Source organism: Ammospiza caudacuta, chromosome 3, assembly GCF_027887145.1.
Source record: "Ammospiza caudacuta isolate bAmmCau1 chromosome 3, bAmmCau1.pri, whole genome shotgun sequence".
NCBI lineage: Eukaryota > Metazoa > Chordata > Aves > Passeriformes > Passerellidae > Ammospiza > Ammospiza caudacuta.
The window spans coordinates 55,799,234-55,820,202 of record NC_080595.1 but is presented as its reverse complement, the minus strand read 5'-3'; the positions used below and the strand labels follow the sequence as shown (position 1 = coordinate 55,820,202).

The following is a 20,969-nucleotide window of genomic DNA, read 5'->3' as shown; positions in this document are numbered from 1 at the left end:
TTATAAAAGTACCTGAAAATATGCTGTACTAGGATACATGATGGATTATGAGCATGTTACACTATCACACATGCAGCAAACAGGATCATCACCAGTGAGATCCTTAGCAGACAATGGGATTGAGCAGTTCAGTACAACACAACAGAAAGAGATGGATGTGTAACTGTAGAAGAGTGGAGGTTTCCAACTTACAAGTCAGAACTGAGGTGGATGAAGTCCTAGGCAACCTCGGTCAGTGTTAACATATCTAAGGGGTTGGACTAGATGACCTCATAGCTTCCCTTCCAACCTGAGTGATCCTATGATTACATTATGTCTGGGGCTTCATGTAAGGAAAGTGTTCAGCTGCACCAAGGATTGTGAAATCTCTTCATTGTTTGTGAAATTCTCATATCTCTTGAATGACTCCAGCTGATCACAACATTTTAAACACTTCTGAACTATTCTCACAATCTACTGAAGGAATTTTCCTATGGTCATTACAGGTTTAAACTTCACATGAGGATTCTGGTGAACTGACACTGGTAAGACTTCAAACATGTTACTCAGAGGGCAAAAAAAAGTCAGGGGACACAGACCAACTAAAGATTTGAGTGTAAAGTTGTATACTAGACTATCATTAACTAAGAGGTACTCAGTAGCACCCGGTTGTGATTTTATATGCTTATATAGAAATTTTTTTGAATCAAAAAAATTCAAACCCTATCCAAGTTGTCACCCATGTAAATCTGGAAATCATTCTGCAATTGCAACATCTGCACTTGACAGGTTCAACTCATCCATTAGAATAAAGAAGAGTTATCTGTGCATGTTTAGGCATGTACCTTACTGATTCTTTCACTGCCATTTTCTGTCTAAACAGGTCAGGAAGTTTTTACACACACACATACCAGAACTGCCTTTTAAGTCTATAGTGACTGTTCAAAATCTGTTTCTATCTCCATGAAACCGAAAGACATTGAAACAAATAGCTTTGTCTTTTCTATGTGACTTTACAGTCCACTGTTTTTCAATCCTACAAAGAATTCTTACTCATACCATGTCAAATTTCTGGTTCACATTAAAGGGATGCTATCCATTCATTGGTGAGGTCTTCATTATAGATCCTGGATCCACCTTGCTGGTGTCAGCAGCAAACTAACACCAATTCAGCTTTTAACCAAGATGTGCAATGTTGATAAAAAAGTTATCACTTCAGTATCAGCCAGGCAAGTTGCATATGAAATGCAGCACTAATGTAATTTCTTGAAAAAGCTTATTAAAGTTTTGCAGGTAGTTTTTCCAACAGCTAATGGTATGTTATGAAAGTGCTTATCAACTAGGAGAATAAGGATTTGAATTCCCATAGGTGGTTGCTCATATCTGTGTTCAATATAGACAAGACAATAACAAACTAGTATGAAATTATCTTTTCACTTAGTTGAGTACTTTGTTAGTTAAAATATAAGAGGCAAGATACAGATGTAACCAAAGTTATTTTCTCTGTTGCTGGAATCGAAAGCTTCAGTTTGTCTTGGGAGACTAGAGTCTTCCAGTTTAATACCTTGGACATGTACACTCCTCAAAAGGAGTCTGCCATTCCTCACCACTGATCCTGAAAGCTGGAGCTAGAACCCTGAACCCCCTTAACCCTAATAGGGGACTACATTTTAGATTAGCGCTGAAGAGTATTGAAAATAGATATTCACGTTATTGCTGAGCAGTGCTTGCACCAAGTCCAGGCTTCTTCTGCCTTTCACACTGCCCCACCAGTGAGGAAGCTGGGGGTGAACAAGAAGCTGGGAAGAGACACACTTGGGACAGCCGATTCCAAGAGACCAAAGGGGTATCTCACAGCATACGGTATCATGTTCCTTACATAAACTGGCAGGAAAAAAAGGAAGAGGGGAATGTTTGGAGTGACGGTGTCCGTCTTCCAGAGTAACGGCAATGTGTGACAGAGCCCTGCTTTCCTGAAGATGGCTGAACACCTGCCTGCGCAGGCAAAGTGGCAAAAAACTTGTTTTCCTTTGCTTGTGTGCATGGCTTTTGCTTTTCCTATTGAACTGCCTTTACCTCAACCCACAGGTTTTCTCCCTTTTACTCTCCTGATTCTCACCCCCATCCCACCACAGGGGGATGAGCAAGGGCTGCATATGGTGCTCTGTTGCTGGCCAGGGTTAAATCATGACTACTCTACTACTGCTGCTGGTTACTGAATTTTAACTGCAGCAAAGTTTCTGAAAAAAGTAATTTTTCTAAGCATTTGGAGAATGCTATAGAAAATGTCTACATGAAGGACTTTGAGATAAGCTGCACTGAAGGGCCATAACCGATTCCTCTACATACTGTGGCAAAATTAAGCTGCTGGTTTTTCTTTTATGAATTTCTTCCTTGATGTTCGGAACATTTGATAAAATATCCTACATATTAAGGCAACAAATATTCACTAATGTAGTAAAAAAATACTGTATTACTGATTTGTCTGAAGAAACTGTGAAGAAGAATTACAGCTAGTATTTATAAGAAATTTAACATTTAACATTTACAGGTAGGACTTTAAACTGATAAAGAAACCTACTACAATTCATAGCCCAAGGTATAAAGCAGTGGAAAATAACATTTTACCTGAACACATCATCCAGGGAAGTACAATAGCTACTTTTATCGTCAATTTTCTAGATTAAGTGAAGCCCAGAGAATTTACTCCCTGTGATGACATCTTATAGCTCAGGACATTCTGGAAGAAGACAGTCAAAACTCTTGATTGACCAAGACTCATTAAATTATCCTTTTGACCTTGATAGAAGTCAGTTGGCAGAAATTCTTCATGATTTGATTATCTCCCTCTCCTATAGACATCTTTTGAATGTTCATATTTAAATATAGACATACACACTTCTAAATAAACACCGCTTACATCTGTCTCTTGCTAATAAAGCAATGCACAGATGATAATTCTATCATGGAAAAAAAATATTTTCAGCTACAGACCTTGACAAGGAGCTCAAAAATTTAAATGAGTGCTTCAGTTTGCCTGCTTACCAGATTAAACAGGCATTTCTAAATGGTATCTGCTTCATGGAAGAAAGAAAATTAGACTGACTCTGGCTAAAGGCCATGTCTTGAACTTTCCATTTCCTCTATGTCTACATACAAAGTGAAGACAAGATGCAAGCACTACCAGATGATAACGATGTGTACTTCTAAGGTGTACATGGCAACACAAGGTGGAAACTAGAGGCCTTAAAATTGGATGAAGAATGCAAAGAAACTCTAGCAGTAAAAAAATTACATCCTGATTTGGAAAAGAGTAGAAAAATAAAACAAGCCTGATTTTCACAGTAAAATTATTAGAAGCATATCTGGACTATGATTAAGAGAATATAAACACCTAAAATCCTTTTGCTGCCATGATTGTTTACTACTAATTAAGCAGATAATTTTTTCACACTCCATTTGCAGCAGCATCTTCTGTTTGAAGTGTTGTGAAGACGTTGTGTTTGTCCAACACAAACACTTGTAAATTTCACTTTTTGATGGTTCTACACTTTGATCAATTCAGTGTCTTTCATGACTTCAAGAAAATTGGATTTTAGAGACTTATAAAATTTCCTAAGAACTGGCCATATGAAACACTTGATGACCTCTAACTTTGGCTCTTTACATGGTTGTCCATGTCACAGATGAGGTGAGAAAATGAAAGCTGTGGAAAAGTCATAGTGAGGATAAATAGCAATGTTGCTTCCTTTTGTGGCTATGGTTCTTTATAAAATACTTGGACATACCTCATGATTGGCAAAGGTCTGAAGCACAGTTTATTCAAAGACCAACAAGAAAATGAAGAGGGAAGGATGTTTACAATAGAAGTCTGATAGCTGTAAGCTTACAGCTCAAATCAGATTAATGACTTGGGATGTAGACTTTCAACTGATAAAAATGTGGAAGTCACTGTCATATGATTACAGATTAAAATGGCAGCCACTCTCAAGATCAGGTGTATCTGGAAACCATTCACTACATTAACTGGCATTCTGCAGAGGTAGATACCCCTTATCTGAGTATAAGAGCAAAGGCTCTTAGCACAGGACAAACCAAGCACTAGCACAAAGTAAAACACCTGACACTAAAACTGACTCTGATTGTAGAAGTAATTAGGATTCATGCCTTCTTGACATGCTTTTAACAGAAAACTCTAGATCTTCAGACTTTCTTTTTAGATCATTTGCTTTAAGTCAAAAAGATTTTTGGGCCACATAGCTCAAAGAGATACTCAGGAATTATTCAGAGAATACTAATTTCAAGCTCTGGGATGGGAACGCAAAAAACGTATACATAATAAAACATGCTTAGAAAATACTCTTGTGAGAAAAAGAAAAAACCACGAACCCTTATTCTCCCCACAGAAAAGTGTTAATTAATGAGATAACTGAAAGCTGTAAACAAAAATCTAAAGTAAACATAAAACCCAAAGGAGGTTGTGAATTAACTTGACCCTATCCACTTCACTACATAAATGCAATGCTTTTTGCTGTGTATGGCACAACCTCCTCTCTTTTATAATCCTAAGTACATATAGTCTCTCTCATGAATCACTAAACCTTTTGGCTAGGGTTGGCATTGCCTTTTGTCCTGAAAAGAGAGGGTGCACTCCACAGCCATGAAAGCTGAATCTCCTCCCAGGCTGCCCCAGCTCAGCACCACAGGTTGCCTTTCCAAGCAGGGAGAGAAGGGCAGGCACCCAGGAACCAAGCAGCAGGCCACCTGTAGGCAAGGCTTGGCTGGAAGGCCTCAGCAATCTGTCCCCAGCTGCCCCCACTTCCCCATGAGGAAGAGGGTAAGCTGCACACCACTGCCTTCAGCCAGGTCTCACCTGCAGCCACCCCTGAGCATTACTGCCAACCAGCGACTGCAGCAGCAACAAAACACGGCCCTGACACCCAAATGCCAGCCATACAGAGGCTTAACCATTTACATAACCACGGACTACAAAATACACTAATAAATAAGGGCACACGCAATATTCAAGATCAGAAAGGCTGACAGGGCAATGCATTCCTCCCCAAAGCATGCACACAGCTGCCTCAGCCCAGATCCATTTGAAGATGGATCCTTCTGGCAGAAGGGCCTGAAATCAGGGATTGATCCATGGGGATCCAGGAAATATGGATGATATGTCTTTGCAATCTCTTTCACTGCAAATCACTGATCCTTTATGAATTTTCAAACAAGTAATGAATATCGAGAGAGAAAAATTGTCCAGCACAGTGAAGCAATAATCCACAGACATGAAACACATTCCGCATTTCTCGCCTCATTCAACTCCACAGCTACAAGAAGACAGTAGCACAGTAAACAAGCCTCCTCCTCCTCAACACACTTCAACTCATTCTTCCCACACACAGCTGCCACTATCATGCATATTTCAAAGCCTCCATCTGGGCTTGACAACTGTACCTTCCTTTCTTCCAGCCAACAGAAATACACGTCCTACTCAAATCGGCATGGATGATACTGTGCTGTTTATTTCAAAAAAGAAGCTGTTCCACAAGTAGGTCATGTGGGTGGAAGCCTCCATGCTAACCTACATGTTCGCTGTGTAGGTTAGAGCTGAGCTACCCTACATTCATTTTTCCCTCTTTCCAGCTAGAAATTGTCTTCAGGCAGCATGTGAGGACTCATGGTACTTGTCCAGGCTGCTGAATGCCTGGTTCTTCTGCATAAACACCTACTGTTCACACAGGGATTAACTTCACAGTATACACCCAGCAGGTTAAACATTTCCCAGAGATTCTTCATTTATGCCACATATGGTGCACAGTGCAGGTACACCTCCTTCTGTCCAGAAATATGTCCATGATTCCAACAGCTGTTGCAGACTGAAGATATCCTGAACTCAGCATGCACACAGGCAAATCTTCAGTCTACAGCCCTCATCTTTTTTCTCTTAAGGTCAACTTGCCCTGCTGGAGCTATGCCTCTTGAAGTGCTGCTGCAGCAATCACCCACTCTGCACCCACAGCAGCAGCCTACGTTCTACCGTTTAAATAGCTGTGTCTCTTCCTTCCTCCTCCATCAGCAGCCTGTACTCAGATCACCCTTCCTGTACCATCCAGCATGTAAACATGCACCCTGCCTCTCCTGTCTCTTGCTCTGCAGTGCCTGGGTAGGCATAGGCTGAAGACAGTGCCTCTTGCAACACCAAAAGCCGGAGTTACCCCAGGCTGTGGTTCTTATCTTGGACAGCAGAAGAAGGGGGGGGCCAAAGTGGAGTTGGGTTGCTCCTGATCCACCAAGGGGGAAGGACTGGCGTTTATTCACACCCAATGGCTATGTCCACACATTTCCCATATCTTAGTGAATAGCAGCAGCAGAGAGTCACCAGGTGAGACAGGTCAGACTGGAGGTGATGCTTAACAGCCCAAGCCGAGCAGGTTGAATAGCCACCAGCCCCACCCTGCAAAAAACCCCAAAGGCTGAACAGGGGTAATCTGTGGGCAGCCTGTGCCCCACATCACCTCCTAAACCACCTGAGATTAACATACAGATTACACAACTAAGGTAATTCCTAAAGGATTTTAATGACTATATGTCCAACCAATTTCAGTGTCTTGTCTGCTGTGACTGCATTTGGTCCAAATCACACTTCTCCGCAGAGAGATGTGAGGCTTTAGTTAACAAATATTTCTTAAATGCTTTGAGAACTTGTAATAAAAGGTACAATGGCACTACAAAGGAATTTTAGTAAGACGCTTGCTATCAGAAGACGTTAATTTTTTTTGGAAGGTCTCTATGTGTGTACTGCTTATTTCTTGGAAAAAGGAGAACAAAGGAGATGGTACGCATGTAAGCATCCCTAAAGAGAACAGACAAGATTGATCATTTAGAATGGTCAATTAGCTGTTTATACTATTTACCTGGGCTTTCTTTTGGGAAGACCACCAAGGAGAAAAACTGCAAAGCAAACTCCAGTGGAAAGATATTTTCAACCCAGCATACTCATTCATTTTAGGTCATATAGAAAAAGATGTGACCTAGATCTTCTGCCACTCTGCAGGCACTACCTGTCTTCCTACTTTACCAGTATTTCCAACAAACTGAGATATGGCCTTAATTTTCCTTAAGATGATCATACAGGTTTAAAATTTTTTCTTTGATATTTATCATAGTGCTTTGGAGGTCACCCAGGCATTTTATGCAGACTGCTGGTACACTTAATCATTTCAGTGTCTTCTTGCAGTAAATCAGAAGACATTATATTAATAAAAGATGGGTCTGTTCCAGGTCTGATTCAGAATGCTGAACCTCCATCTACCTGGCTTAGAAAGAGTTCTTTAAAAAGGTCAGTTTACTCTATGGAATTCTGAGTATCAAGGATATGTCTTCTCTCACACAAGATATATACACTCGAGACCTGCATGAAGACACTGGAGTGATTCAGAATGAGGCTCAAGGCTGTCTATAGCACAGCCTAGCCAAAGAGACCTTGTCTGAAAATACACCACTGAGATACAGGCACACCATGCAAATAAGTATCTCATAAAACATGTTTACCTCCATCACTACAGTTCTTTGTCTGGCAAAGACTGTTTGGTCACATTCACTTAACACATAAAACAAGACAGGCAAAATACAAGGTCTGCAAGGGCAAGACTGGCCAGAAGAGAACATGTACCCTTATTGTTATTTTTTGGTTTTGCCTTCAAAATACTTACTAATTCTTGTAATCAGGCTGTACATAGTTAAAAAATAATAAATAAAAAATAAAAAGAAAAAGGTTAAGCAGTTGTTATTTTCTGGGCTTGGATTTATCACACTCTTCTGACTCTCAAATTTAAGCTTTCATTGACTATTCCACACAGCACAGGTACAATTTCTATGAAATAAGGTAGTATTTATGATTAAGTCACAACTTTCAGTGTTATAGTCCTCTTGTGACATTGATCTGTCCCTTGCTAGAGGGAAATTTAACACATTTTCAATTAATACCACTGACAAAATATTTCTGAATAACAGTTTCTCACTGCACTGGCTGATTCCTTTCTAACCTCGTTTTGTCCGAGTATTTTAATGAAGACAATCAAATGTCTTGTTTTCACTTGATCAGTTCAACTGCTCTGAAACCATGATTTTGAAATACTTTTCCTAAATCTTTTTCCTCACAAGAAATTGTAAGATTGATTTTTTTCTTCCCTTCTGGAACAAATTCGTAATTTCTAAATTTACAATCACACAAGAAGTGGCATTAAAAAAAAAAACAAAAAACAAAAAACAGAAAAAACTTTCCTTCAGTATTTTATGTCTTATCTTACAACGTGCTGAAAAATCACATATTTCTAAGTCACAGGCATATGTGGATGCTTTGTATCTACCAGAACGGGGAGTCTGACCTCAACTCAAGTGCAAATTACGCAGAACCCATGTGAATAATACAGAGAGAATACCTTCCCATCAGCTGTAAAAATTAACACCAAAGTACCCCTGTAGATCAAGATCTTTGTTACCTTTCCATTAGCTGTTGGAAGTAATATCAATATACGCCTGTAGATCTGGACCTTTGTGAGATGCACTGACCTCCTGGGACATTGTATCACAAGGCAGTTATGAACACTGGTTCCAGGGAAGTGCCACACAGGTAGGCCCTGTGCTAGGGCTGAACTCTCTGACAGAAGTGACATTGAGACCAAAGTGCTGCCACCAGAACACAGCACCCTAACGGCAGCCCAGCCCTGTGTTCAGCACAGGAAGGATAAGCAGGCAGGTTACAGACTCTAGGGGGGTCATATGTTGAGCATTCCTTCTTCCAAACATCATTTGACATCCTGGCTGACATATCTTAAAAGATATTGACTCTAAGCCACCTAGTTCAATCAAAAGTTTATTTGTATTGACCTGGATTACAGGCAAACTGATTTTATACATCTGTCTCTGTATGTGTCCACTGGGCATGCGTTCAGCCTTGCTTATGGTTGGAAATGGGGGAGTGGAGCCATGGCAGGCTTATCTCTATCTGGTAACCCCTGACAAAAATGAGTATGTTTTCATGTGGGTTTGAGGAGAAAGTTATCACTGTGAAATATATATTTCTCTCTTTCCTTACTCCTAAATTGCACCAGGTGTGTTGCATACAGCCAAAATTCGCACCTACAAACAAGGTACAAGTACTTGTATACGTTCACATGAAAAAAGAGAAAGAAGCTGTTTCTATTAACAGCTGAAAAGCTAAGCAGCTAAGCAATGTTCAAAAACATTTTTGTTCATTTCACTGAAAGTAGCAGATTTCAAACCTCACAATGCTTGTTAAAAACAAGTTTTCTTATTAGGAAATATAAAATACAATTTAAATAATTTTGGCATCTCATTTAAAACAAGTACGTTACAAAAAACAAAGATGGAAAATGTTGGAATAAATATTGATTGCCGATTCTGTACATAATTTTGATTTTTCATGTTAAATGTCAGTTTTTATCAAGGACCTGCTTCTGAATTGGAAATTTTATCATAAAAAATTGAATGGCATACTACCAAGAAATGACAAGATTTTAACACCATAATAAACATTAGGATCATGATCCGTTATGCTTAACACTTACAGGCTTTTTTTTCCTGTAAACCAGGATGCTTAAAAACTTGTTCAAAAACAGAAAGCAAAGCCAAGAGTCTTATGTAACAGCATAATTTACAAACTGGTTTATTTAAGGCCACACCACAGCAAGATCAAGTTTTTCTAATGGAAGATGGCTTATTTTTTATTGGTTTGGTTCTATACAAGGTGCTTTAAAAACACGAGAGAATGAATGACACTGAGTAGGTCTGGTATTTGGGAAGGACAGGGTGAGAACACAGAATATATGAGAATGAATACACTGGGAAGAAAGTATGTGTGAATGGTGGGGAAGGAGTGTAAGGAGTACGTGGGGTAAGAAAAGCAGCACTTGACAGGAAAACACAGGCTTCTGGAAGAGCACTGGGAGTGTAATTAGAACTGCAATGCAGAGCTGAAAGACCAAGGAGATTGCTGGGTTAGAAGATACTAGAACAAGGGAAGAGAAATCGGATAGGGGGATTCCTGTAAGAAAAAAAAAGGCACAAAATATACTGATAGCTGACAGCAACTTGTAACTGAGGAGCGTGACAGGGTGATAAGGGGTGCAAATAGATCATGGCAAAGGGACAGTACTTACACTGACAAAGCCAGCAGTGGATGAAAAGAGTCATCCCTTGCACACCTTCAAGAACATTCATATTTCGCTTTTATATTGCAGGTTGAATTTTAAAATCAAAAAGTTCAGATCCCACTGGTCCAAACCCTCAAAGTAACAAGAGGTACCTCCAAGCTTTTCTAAAATGCATTGTCATAAAATACATCTCATCATTTGAACTCAGCCTTGTAATTAATAGGGAGCAAAACAGCTTTGAAGTATTTTGGTAATATTTGGTAATAATTTTAAGTAGCTTCTGCCTTAAACCATGAAAAAAAGAAAATAAAACTTAGCCTGAAATTATGCATAACTTAAAAGCAGAGAATACAATTTATGGAAAACCAGAGGTATCTAGCTTCTGAAATTATACTGGCAATGAGTCAAGGAGATTTGAATGCTAATCTTCTATAATAATATATTAGAATTAGAAAGATCATTAGCTCCTTAATAAACACAGGAATATCCCTTTCTAGCCACGGTAGGTCATGAGACAGCTAACCCAAAAGCTGTCTGCTCTCTCCTGTCCTCTACAGTCGACACTGAAAAACTTGAACAGCATCTTGAACCGCTGTAATCTTTGACCCATTGTTCATTAATTGGTCACCTAGACTGACTTCAGTAGTAGTAGGACCAATTTACCCTGAGATGTGCACAGCATATGGAGAGGCTATGGAACAGAGTAGCTCTTACGACAGTTTGATATTTTCAAATTATGCGCAGCATAGGTAAATAACCATTATATCAAATGTATATGAAGATGTGTATCCACACCTGAACACACCAAATCCCTTCCAGCCTCCCGAATGTCCAGTTTAAAAGTACAGTGCCATGCAGTTCCACACAGCAGAGGTTTCCACTGTGACTCATGCATTCTTGGGACTCACTTCCTGGGACCTACTGGAATGCAGACAGTTGTGTCTACTGCACAGTCCTTGGAACACAGAACAAGTAAACCCAGGTTAAGAAAGTTTTCACAGCATGGAGTCTCCATTTGTTTGTAAGCCTAAGTGAACAGCAATGGGGACCTCTGCATCTGTCAGCGCATATGGCTTCTAGCTAGGGACAAGCTTTGCAAGCCCCCTGCGCTGAGCACAGCTTGCTAAGCCAGACACGATGCGCAGAGAAGTGGTGCTGTGGCACCAGTGCCCCCAGCCAGGGGGGCTGTGTGGGGAGACTGCGTGGGTGTGCGGGAGGAAGAAATGACAGTGAGGAAAAGGAAAGAAGGGTAGTCTGAGAGAGCTAACACATGCTGGTTTAGTCAAGAAATACCAGCCACCCTGCATCTCCACCCTTTGCTTTCCCTCACTTTGTCCTCATAGCTAGCAGTCAAATACCTAAATACCAGTTTATCACAACACAGAACTGGTCGGCACAGTGCACTCTGTCACCTACGTGCCCCAGGTACAAAGTGCTGTCATGTCGGATTCCTTTTCTCCCTCACTTCCCTACTTCCTTTCCTTACACGGCTGAGCCTACACAAGCCCTGGCCACAAACAACTTGTGTCCTCCCTATGGGCAAGGGCCCCACTGCCATGCCTCAGGATCAGCCACTTGCCCCAACATCAGCTGTCTGAAATGCTTCCACCCCTTTCACAGGCATGCGCTTGTTAAGCGCCTCGCAGGGAAAACATCCCTTCTGTATGCTTGCATTTCACCAATTCATATAGCTGCAGTTCAAGTCAGCAGTTTCTTTTTCTTCCTTTTGCATCTGATCAAGGACATTTAGGAACATATGCCACCTGTACTTTGCATGTGGAACTCCCACTCATGCTGAATTCTAATAATATTAGCAATAATAATGAATAACAATTTATTACTTATGTGCTGTCAGGACCAGAAGGCTTCAAGACACATTATAAAATATACACAAATATAGGGAAGATAAAAGTCAATTTATCCTCAGGTACAGAAACCCCTTAGGTTTAAAAAAATATACAAATACAGACAGCACGGCCTGAAACCAAAAATGAGCCAATCAATCCAGAACAGATTAAAATTTTATTTCTCAGCTAGGTCCCTCCCTACACAAGCAGTCTGAAGAGTCTAGCAGCATTTGTAGAGTTAAGATTCAGCCTCTTATATTGTTTCAGTTGGACCAATTAATTGCAAAAACCCACTACCCCTTGTGCATTGCTTTACATGTAAGGAAGAAATTAGTAAGGGATTTTACATCCTGCTCTCCTGCACATTCTATTCTACTTTACCAGGACACCAAATATTCAGCTAGGAAAAATGCAGCAGCACTAGTTTTGTTTTAAGCTACACTGCAGAGTCCTCATGCACTGTAAAACAACTAACCTGACAGACAACTGCAGCAAAAATACCTGAACCATGTCAGCTACAAACAGATTAAAGTGGAAATTATTATACAACTTCATCTTCTGGCATATTTGTTTGGAAAACCTACTGTAAACTGGATGCTTGTATGGGCAGTGGCAAGACAGGATGTTCAGGGAATACAACTAGAGGCATTCAAATGGTTTCCCTTTGAAACTCTCAAGGGAAAAATGGGATTTAGCTACATTGCCAGAAGAAGCCTTCATACAAATGAAAATCAGGTTCTTATTTTCCCCTAGCATTTCACATAAGCTTAGCCTGTTTTCAACCAACAGAATCCCTAAAACTTGCAGCATAAAAGAATTTTGCAGCATTAAAAAAAAAAACCCAAAACTTAATCACAGTTCTAATTGGGAGAGGGGCTTGTTTTTAAGTCTTACCAACACATACTTATAAATTTTAACTTAGAGTTTCTTCCTGTCTGAAAAGTCTGGAAGTTTTACTTCCAACAGATTTTTTTTTCTTCAGAGTTGGGTTAACTTTTCCATCCACTAAAGTTAAACACAGCTTTTTCAATGGTAGCATATTTAACTATGCTGAGTTGAAAAAATCTTGCATTATACATAGTAAGAGTAATGGAACAAAGCCTGCAATGCTTTGAAGACTAATACCAAATTCAGAGCCTTGGAAAATACAGTACAGGAAAATGTAATTATACAAATAAATGCTGGCAAATAAGGCAAAATTTGAAAAAGCTTTCATTGGAAGGATGAAAGCTTTTCATATTCACTCATTCAAAGAGTTGGTCTACAAAATAATTCAGTTGTCAATTTTGTTTCTACCTTATATGCCATATTTACCCATATATACATACATACAGTGGAACACCAAGATGAGAAGACTAGGCCTCATATTCAATTACTTTAAAAATCCCAAAAACCTACACTGAAAGGAGTTTGATATTTTGCATGAATGTTTTGCAAGCAATAACATCACTTTTATTTCAAATACAGAAATATCCAATGTGAACTTTCTTATACACCAATATTTATTTCACTCTTGAATTCTACAGAAAGCATACTAACCTGACACTGGTGGTGATCGTTTTTACATCTACTGTCTGGAATTGCATTAGCAATTAGAACTCCAAATTACAAGAAATTCTCCACTCATAATGAGCTCCTCCCAACATCAGAGACTATATTAAAGTAGCACAATTGGAAAAATGTTTTCTACATATTGCATTAGGATATGCAGGCCCTCACAAAACCTATTATTACATATGGAAGGTTGCAACTTAGAAAATACTTCATCTAATAGAAGGAATCTAAGATTTTTTTTATTGGTTTGTTCAGGTAAAAACACACTCAGCATAATCCTTCATAATGAATCTCATATATTGTGCTCAACAGACTGCAGAATTGCATATTTTTTCTTTATTACGTTCTATCGTTTTACTTAATTCAAATCTTCAAACTTATATGTGTGGAATGTGAAGGTTTTTTAATTTCATAAAGGCTTTTTCTTTACTTATAGGTCAACTTCAGATTTGTTGTACAGTGGCATATTGCCACATATTCTTTTTCAGCCCAAGGACTATCTACATGGCAGTCTACCCTACAAATCCTTGTACATCCTAAGGTTCATGTAACTGCAAAGAATCGAGTGTTATTTGATTTTTATTACAAATATATTTAATTTAGAACACTAAGTCTGCAAATTTCTATATTAGTTAAGAATATTATTTGATAGGCTATATAGATCTTTACTACAGCTTAAGAAGGTCAATCTTCCAGAATCTATTTCTTGTATAAACTTACATGGCTGCATTAACATAACACAAATATAAGGCCAAAAATACATTGATCAAATAATTTTTAAATACTTATATTCACAATGGATTAGGACAGCTCAGAACCCAAATGACTTCAGCAAAGCACACTAACATAGAACACTAGACATGTTGTCCTTGTTTAAAACAATTTTTCCATATGAAGGCATATAAGATTATCTGAATTGTCCTTATCACTGTAATAAAATTTTAAAGAAGTTGTCATTATTTGAAACTCTTCTGGCAAAACTCTATAGACAGTACACTGGTGTAAAACACAGCACTGCTGCATATCACTTACCTACTCTGAGTTCTAAAATAAAATTACTGACATTAGTTAAATCTATCATCATAGAAAGTGATCCCAATTTTTCCTCTCTTCCATTCACCTGCTTTATGCTGCCAACCCTATTGCCAACACAAACAGTCAAGATAGCCATAACTTCCCTGAGAATTCTCAAATTAAATGTACATAATACTTAAGTACAACTGTAAAATAAAGGGCAGACTAATGCAATGTGAAAACAGAACACTTCAATGTAGTGCTCAAATTCCACTCAATTTGTAATAGCGCTTCCAAGAGCAAATGGAAAATACGGATCTATGAATAAAGAAGGGTGAACATATTACATTTTTATTACTGCATCAACAGCACTATACATTACTCTTCCCCAGACATGTTTACAGCCCAAGAGTGAAAAAAAAGCTCTGAAATACTTAAAAGGCTCTTCTACATATATTATTACCTTTTCTCTGAAATACCTTAACTATCATTAAGAATCATCTTGTTATTCCTTAAAAAACTATCCTTTTTTATGTAAACTGATACATTCTCCATTGACTTATTATCTGTATTATCTGTAACACCACAGAGGTATTTAGATATGATGGTTAATTACTACTGGGAATAATGCATAGTAATATTTTACACTTCTGGAATCTTTTCACTCAAAAGCCATAAAACACTTGCATATCAGGCTAACTTTACAGATGATGAAAAAGGAAATCATAAGGTGAAATGTATTTTACTAAGGGAAATCCTGTAAAAGAGTCATAGTTATATTCCATAGAGTGTGGAATGTGTTTTCACTTTTGTCCTCTGCTTGTGGCAAGTGTAACCCATACAGTTAGCAATGAAACTCACTCAGTTTCAAATAATACACCAATGGTACTGTTTATTATTCCTTCATTCTGAAACTATTGGCCTCTAGTATTTTCTGGTCCTTTTATTTCCTATCAGCTCCACTAAATCCAAATTGGGCACAAATCACCAAAATTTTTAGATGCATTTTGCTAAACTGATATCTTTTTTATTGTCCAATAACTGTATCACAAGCAGCTTAATAACTAATACACTAATTAAATAAATTATAAGTCTAATAACTTGAATTTCTAGTCCTGTTGATAACAAGGTCCTCTGAAAGTTTTCAGAGACAAGGATATAAGTTCTGATCACTTATTTGAACTTAATCAAACTAAATCTAAAGGTGTTTTCTGAAAAAAACCTCCAGCATTTACTGGCAAAAAAATGTGTGCTGGGAACAGAGCACATACCTATTTTTTGTAGAACTCAGTCTGCCAGGCAACATATAAAAAGTTCACACAGACATCCTGCTATTTCTTTCAAGAGAATAATAAATGTATAACTCAGGCAGATTTATATATGAGCAAAATCTGTTCCTCTCTAGCTTTGGCTGCGCTGAATCAAGTCATAGGAATACCCAGGTTAACATTCTGATATTCAAAATGGGACTATTAATTTTATGATGTTAAACATAAAACATAACACTTGAGACTGCTTCCAAAAATCTGGCCTTGCTTTCTGTCTCTAACTATCCTCTGCTGCCTATCAGGGAGCCCTTAAGATTATAAAATACGAAACCAAAAAACCATAAATTTATTAATATATGTGCACTTGTATCTTGGTTTACTCTACTTTCTTTGAGGAATAAGGTTTTCAGAAAAACTGCACAACTAAAACTAGAAGCTATTTAGACTAGCACATCCCTTACTAAGGAGGTACATACTTACAACTCTAAGTTACTTTTCTGCTAATTATTACACACACCCTAACACATAAAGTAGATTTGGTCTTCTTTTGGCACCCACAGGCTCTCCACTTTATTCCAGAAGACAAATTCTATTTATTTTGCCTCCTCTCCCAACAAAAGTAAGAGATCCAAGAGAAATTGAAGAATAAAATGCAATAGCAACTTTTAAACGAATGGGTGCAATGGATTCCTCAACAAATGTGCATTTATAAAGGCAAGTGTGTGATTGCAGTGTATGCAGGATGACCAAGCACTATTATCTTTAATCCAGGTACTTCAAGTACCTACAGAACGGCATAAGGAGAATTTCTGAGGGATTTATATAAGATGACAAACTTGTTGCAAAGAATCATATTTGCTGGCATCATTTCCTGCCTAACTTAAATTTCAGCTATGAGTTTCAACAATGTATTTATGGGGTGCAGCACAGGACAGTGCTGCCCTGCAGCATTCTACTATTAAAGTACAAAATTGTGAATTTGAGTTAAACAAAGGCAGCTATACAAGAAATTTTAGGCCCATTTCTTTAAATATCCCATCTGTATCCAATTCTTTGCTATTTTCACATGAAGTAACCTCAGGGCTTTGTTTGTGTTTTGAGTTTAAATGAAAGCAACACGTAGTTTTGAACTAGCTTGAATATTCAGTTTCATAATTCCATCTGCTGGGTCCACCAACTGATTTTGGCAGCAACTCTACCTCTTCACACCTTGGTTTTGCACACTATACAGGACAAAGAAGACACTGCTGTCTTTTCTGGGTGGGCTTTGGAATACACAGGTACTAGGCAGGTATCTTTACCACCTTTGCAAAAAGCAGGGTAAATATCTACCACCTCTATATACGGAGAAGAAAGGCTGAAGTGGAGATATTACTGTTAGTAGCAGCAGTCAGGAGCATCTTGAATATAATGTCAAAACATATTGCCTGTGCATTGCTTCGTAAACCAGAAAAATACTCCACTGTCACTGGTGTTTCAGGGAATGCTGCCACCAGATTTGCAACTGCAAAAAAATAGTAAGTCATAAGAATGACAGCAGTTAAAATTTATTGGTTGCACTTATTTTCTTTCCTAATTTAAAGACAGAAGACATCAGGGATGAACATTGGTATCCAAAACACTAAACACTACTTTGATATGAACATCCAAAATACTTTGGATCGACATGGACATTACATATGTATTTAAAAACTTCCTCTTAATGCTCAATTTCTGTGAACAGTGTGAGGGTTCAAAGTCTACTGTTCAAACCACTGCATACACTTATAATGTTTTACTGCCCCACGTTTTAGAGTCCAAACTACTAGATTTTCATAATTCAGTTCAAAAGTATAACACCTGCTGATAACTGTAAATAATTTATCACAGCCCCTCTACAAAACTGGCTACTTAAGACTCCAAGAGATTTATGGATGCTGAGACTGGAACGAACATCCCTTTGCAAATGGACAGATGGAAAAAATTCCAAATTACTTTACAGATTAAAGTAATAAACTGACTTTTCTCAAAAACTGGTAGCAGTTTTTGGAAGCAGAAAGAACTTCTACATGCTTCTGTGATGTCAAAGATGAAATCTCTGTTTGTGGAGGTACAATCTGTAGCAAGAATACACGTCTGCCAAGACTCTGGCATTGATGATATTTTGTCTAGACAGCCTTTGAATGTGACTGACACAGGAACAGTGCACATGGCTGAGCAAACTGAAACTTATGGAAGAGCTTTTCAAGACTTAGTCAAGATACAGGATTTTGGAAATATGCCTAACATCCTCTAACCATGCCTCCTGGTACCCTCCTCAGGAATCTAACTGGTTTTGTTTTGTCAAATCTCCTAGCTGTCCCAGCAAACAGAAAGATACAATTGCTCACATAAGATACTGGCAGGGCCATTTGGACATAAAGACCTATCATTGGCAAATGGAGAGCTCTGCATGCTGGCTAGTCCCTGAGAAAGGCATTCAAGTCACTGAATTGTGTGTTATTTTGAAGGACAGAACACTGTAAGAAATAGCTAAATCTTTCCTCAACTACTGGGCTTGACTATGGGAAACACATGACAACTATTAGCTAAAGGACAGAAATAACTAGCTGCAGTTGATAACTATTCTAGCTATTTTAGAAAGCACTACATATTTACCATGACCTTTTGAGCCCTGACAGAAGTAGACTGGACCATGTACATACTTTGATGGAAAAGCCCATGTGAACTTGCCATTGACAAGGCTATAATTTTTGGGAAATGATGACTATCATTTACAGTTAAATTTTCACTGTATGACAGCTCCAGTTGACTTAGTCCTCAAGCAACTGTCAGGGCTAGGAGAAAAGAGAAAAAGGTGAAGGAGACTCAAAGAGATTATCAGCTTTTAGCTTTGGTTCGTTCACTTCCAGTTCAACTGTCACTGAAGTCAACAGCTACCCCCCTAACTTACTGGGATTTTATTTTAACTTCTATTAACCAATATTACAGACAGTACTGTTCAGCAACCCAAAAGGTTCTGAACTAGATTCTAGTTTGTCCTCCAGATAAACATCAAGCCTTAAGACACTAATTTAGAGTTACTGCTGTGGAACCTCAGAGCTCCAGCAAATTTTTGCACCTGCAAAAAAAAATTATCCTGGCTAAGTGAAAAATATAGTGGATTCTTCTTCTCTGCAAATAAAATACAGACCTCAGTGAACCTTAACCTAATCCTGATACAGAAATGTGCCTGCTTGACCTGCTTGGCCATGAGTATTTGAGTCTTTGGTCTCCAAGCCCACAAACTCAACCTATAGAGTCAGTAACATGTGTGTAGGCAATAGCAGCAGTACTTGTGAATGTACAATGAAGTTCTGAGAGAGGTGTTATCACTGGGAGGCACTGAAATACTTGCATTTTGGTACTTTTCAGTGAGTTGGAACCGCAAAATTTCTCACCTAGTTACACCGTGGATACAAAGAAAAAGAAGTATTTTGATCTAGGTACTAGGTGTAAGTTGGCTATCGTATTTCTGAACCAGAAACGAAGTTTCTCCTCCCATCTCCTCTCTTCCTCCCGCCCCCTCTCCTCCCACCGGCACTAAGGGAACACTTGTTATGGGGGCGGCACGCCTAGGAAGCTCAGATTAAAAATAGCCCTGACTAGCACCTGGTGTTCTCCAGCAGGCCAGCATGCTGGTGACTCCAGCAGATCTGGACCCTTATGAAGAAATATGATGAAATGACATGTCTTTTATTTCATACACTCGTTTATGGATTTGCAGCCAAAACTAACTGGATCTGGCAAGTTGGAGTTGCCTGGCTCTTTTTGCATCACTGACACACTTGCACCTGTCACGGATGGATTCCTCAGAAGGGCCAAAAGGAGCAAGACATATATTTTATTTTGACAGCACACGGGAGCCAGATGCTGGGCCAGCAGGTTCTGGTGTTCACTGTCGGCCATTAGAAAAGGCGAAACACATCAGCAAGCGCTGGTTCGGGTGGCAGGCCGTCAGGCGCACCTTCCCCGCGGCCGCTTACAGGCGGCAGCCGCTCGGCTTTGTCCGTGCCCGTCTCCGTTCAAACCACCCGGCTCCGCGGAGTCCGGCTGGCCCCTCTCACGGCCGGCCCTGCAGCCCCAACATGTCGCCGCCCCGCTTTAAGGTCACCGCATGGCGAAGCCGTCGAGCGCCGGGGCCGCGATGCACCCGGGCCGCGGCCGCTCCACGGGCAGCCCGAGGGAGGGGGCAGGGCCACGGCCGCCGCCGGGGGCACTTACCAGGTCTATGAAGGTCAGAAATTTCCAGCTGCCTCCATAGGTCTGATGCGCGGGCATGTCAATGGCCTTGTAATTGCACAGGATGGAGCAATAGGACAGGAGGATGGCGGCGTGCAGCACCTGGCAGGGCACCAGCGCCATGTTTGCGGCGCGGGGTGCGCCTCCGTGTGCCTGTGTTTGTGTCCCAGTGCCCCGCGTGTGAGTGTCCGTGTCCCGGTGTGTGTGTGTGTATCCCTGGGTGTGTGTGCGCGCCGTGCGGGCGGGACTCCGAGCGCCCCCGCGGCCCCGGCCGGGGCGGAGCGCAGGGCCCGCGGTGCGGCGGCGGCGGCAGCGGCAGCGCGGGGCAGGGGGGCCGCAGGGCCGGGCGGCGGCGGCGGCCGGGCGGGCTCGGCGCGCTCCCGAGCCTCAGCTCCGCGTCCGGGCCGGGCCGGAGGAGGCCGGGCCGTTCCCGAGGGAGGGGAGGGACGCCGGTGTGAGCACGAGTTAAGCGCAGAACCCGGCTGCCCGCCGGTTTTCAAGCGGGAGCTACAATGACTCAGCAGTTACGGGTTATGCCTGCCTGGCTCGGAGCAGCGCTCCGGCTCGTGTGGGACCCCCCCCGCGGCCCGCGCTGCCAACGGGCGGGAGCGCGGCCGGGGACGCCCGGGAGAGGCCGCGGAGGGGGGCGGCTCTGGCTGAGCGCCCTGCCTGCCGCGCCAGGGCTGCCCTTCTGTGTCCGTACCCCACTTGTGTCCGTACCCTTCGTGTGTCCGCACAGCGGCCCCGCCGCGCAATGCATTTGTTTTGTCCTCTGTGTTCCTGAGGAACCTTCAGGTTTCTGCTCATCCACAGACTTGTGCTAGGAGTGGGCTCTCCAGTGCCTACAAGTCTGGGAGATGGGAGCCTCC

The 20,969-nt window shown here is 40.5% G+C and overlaps 1 protein-coding gene across 2 annotated transcripts in view; it reads right to left on the bottom strand.

Annotated features, from left to right (window-relative positions):
- Window positions 1–20,357, bottom strand: part of AIG1 (androgen induced 1) — a 123,197-nt gene extending 102,840 nt beyond the window's left edge. For both annotated transcript variants that reach the window (XM_058801696.1, XM_058801697.1), the window contains exon 1: window positions 20,083–20,357. In XM_058801696.1, the coding sequence (XP_058657679.1) occupies window positions 20,083–20,223 (141 nt within the window). In that variant the 5' untranslated portion in view covers window positions 20,224–20,357. The remainder of the gene's footprint in view (window positions 1–20,082) is intronic.
- Window positions 20,358–20,969: the final 612 nt, after the last annotated feature.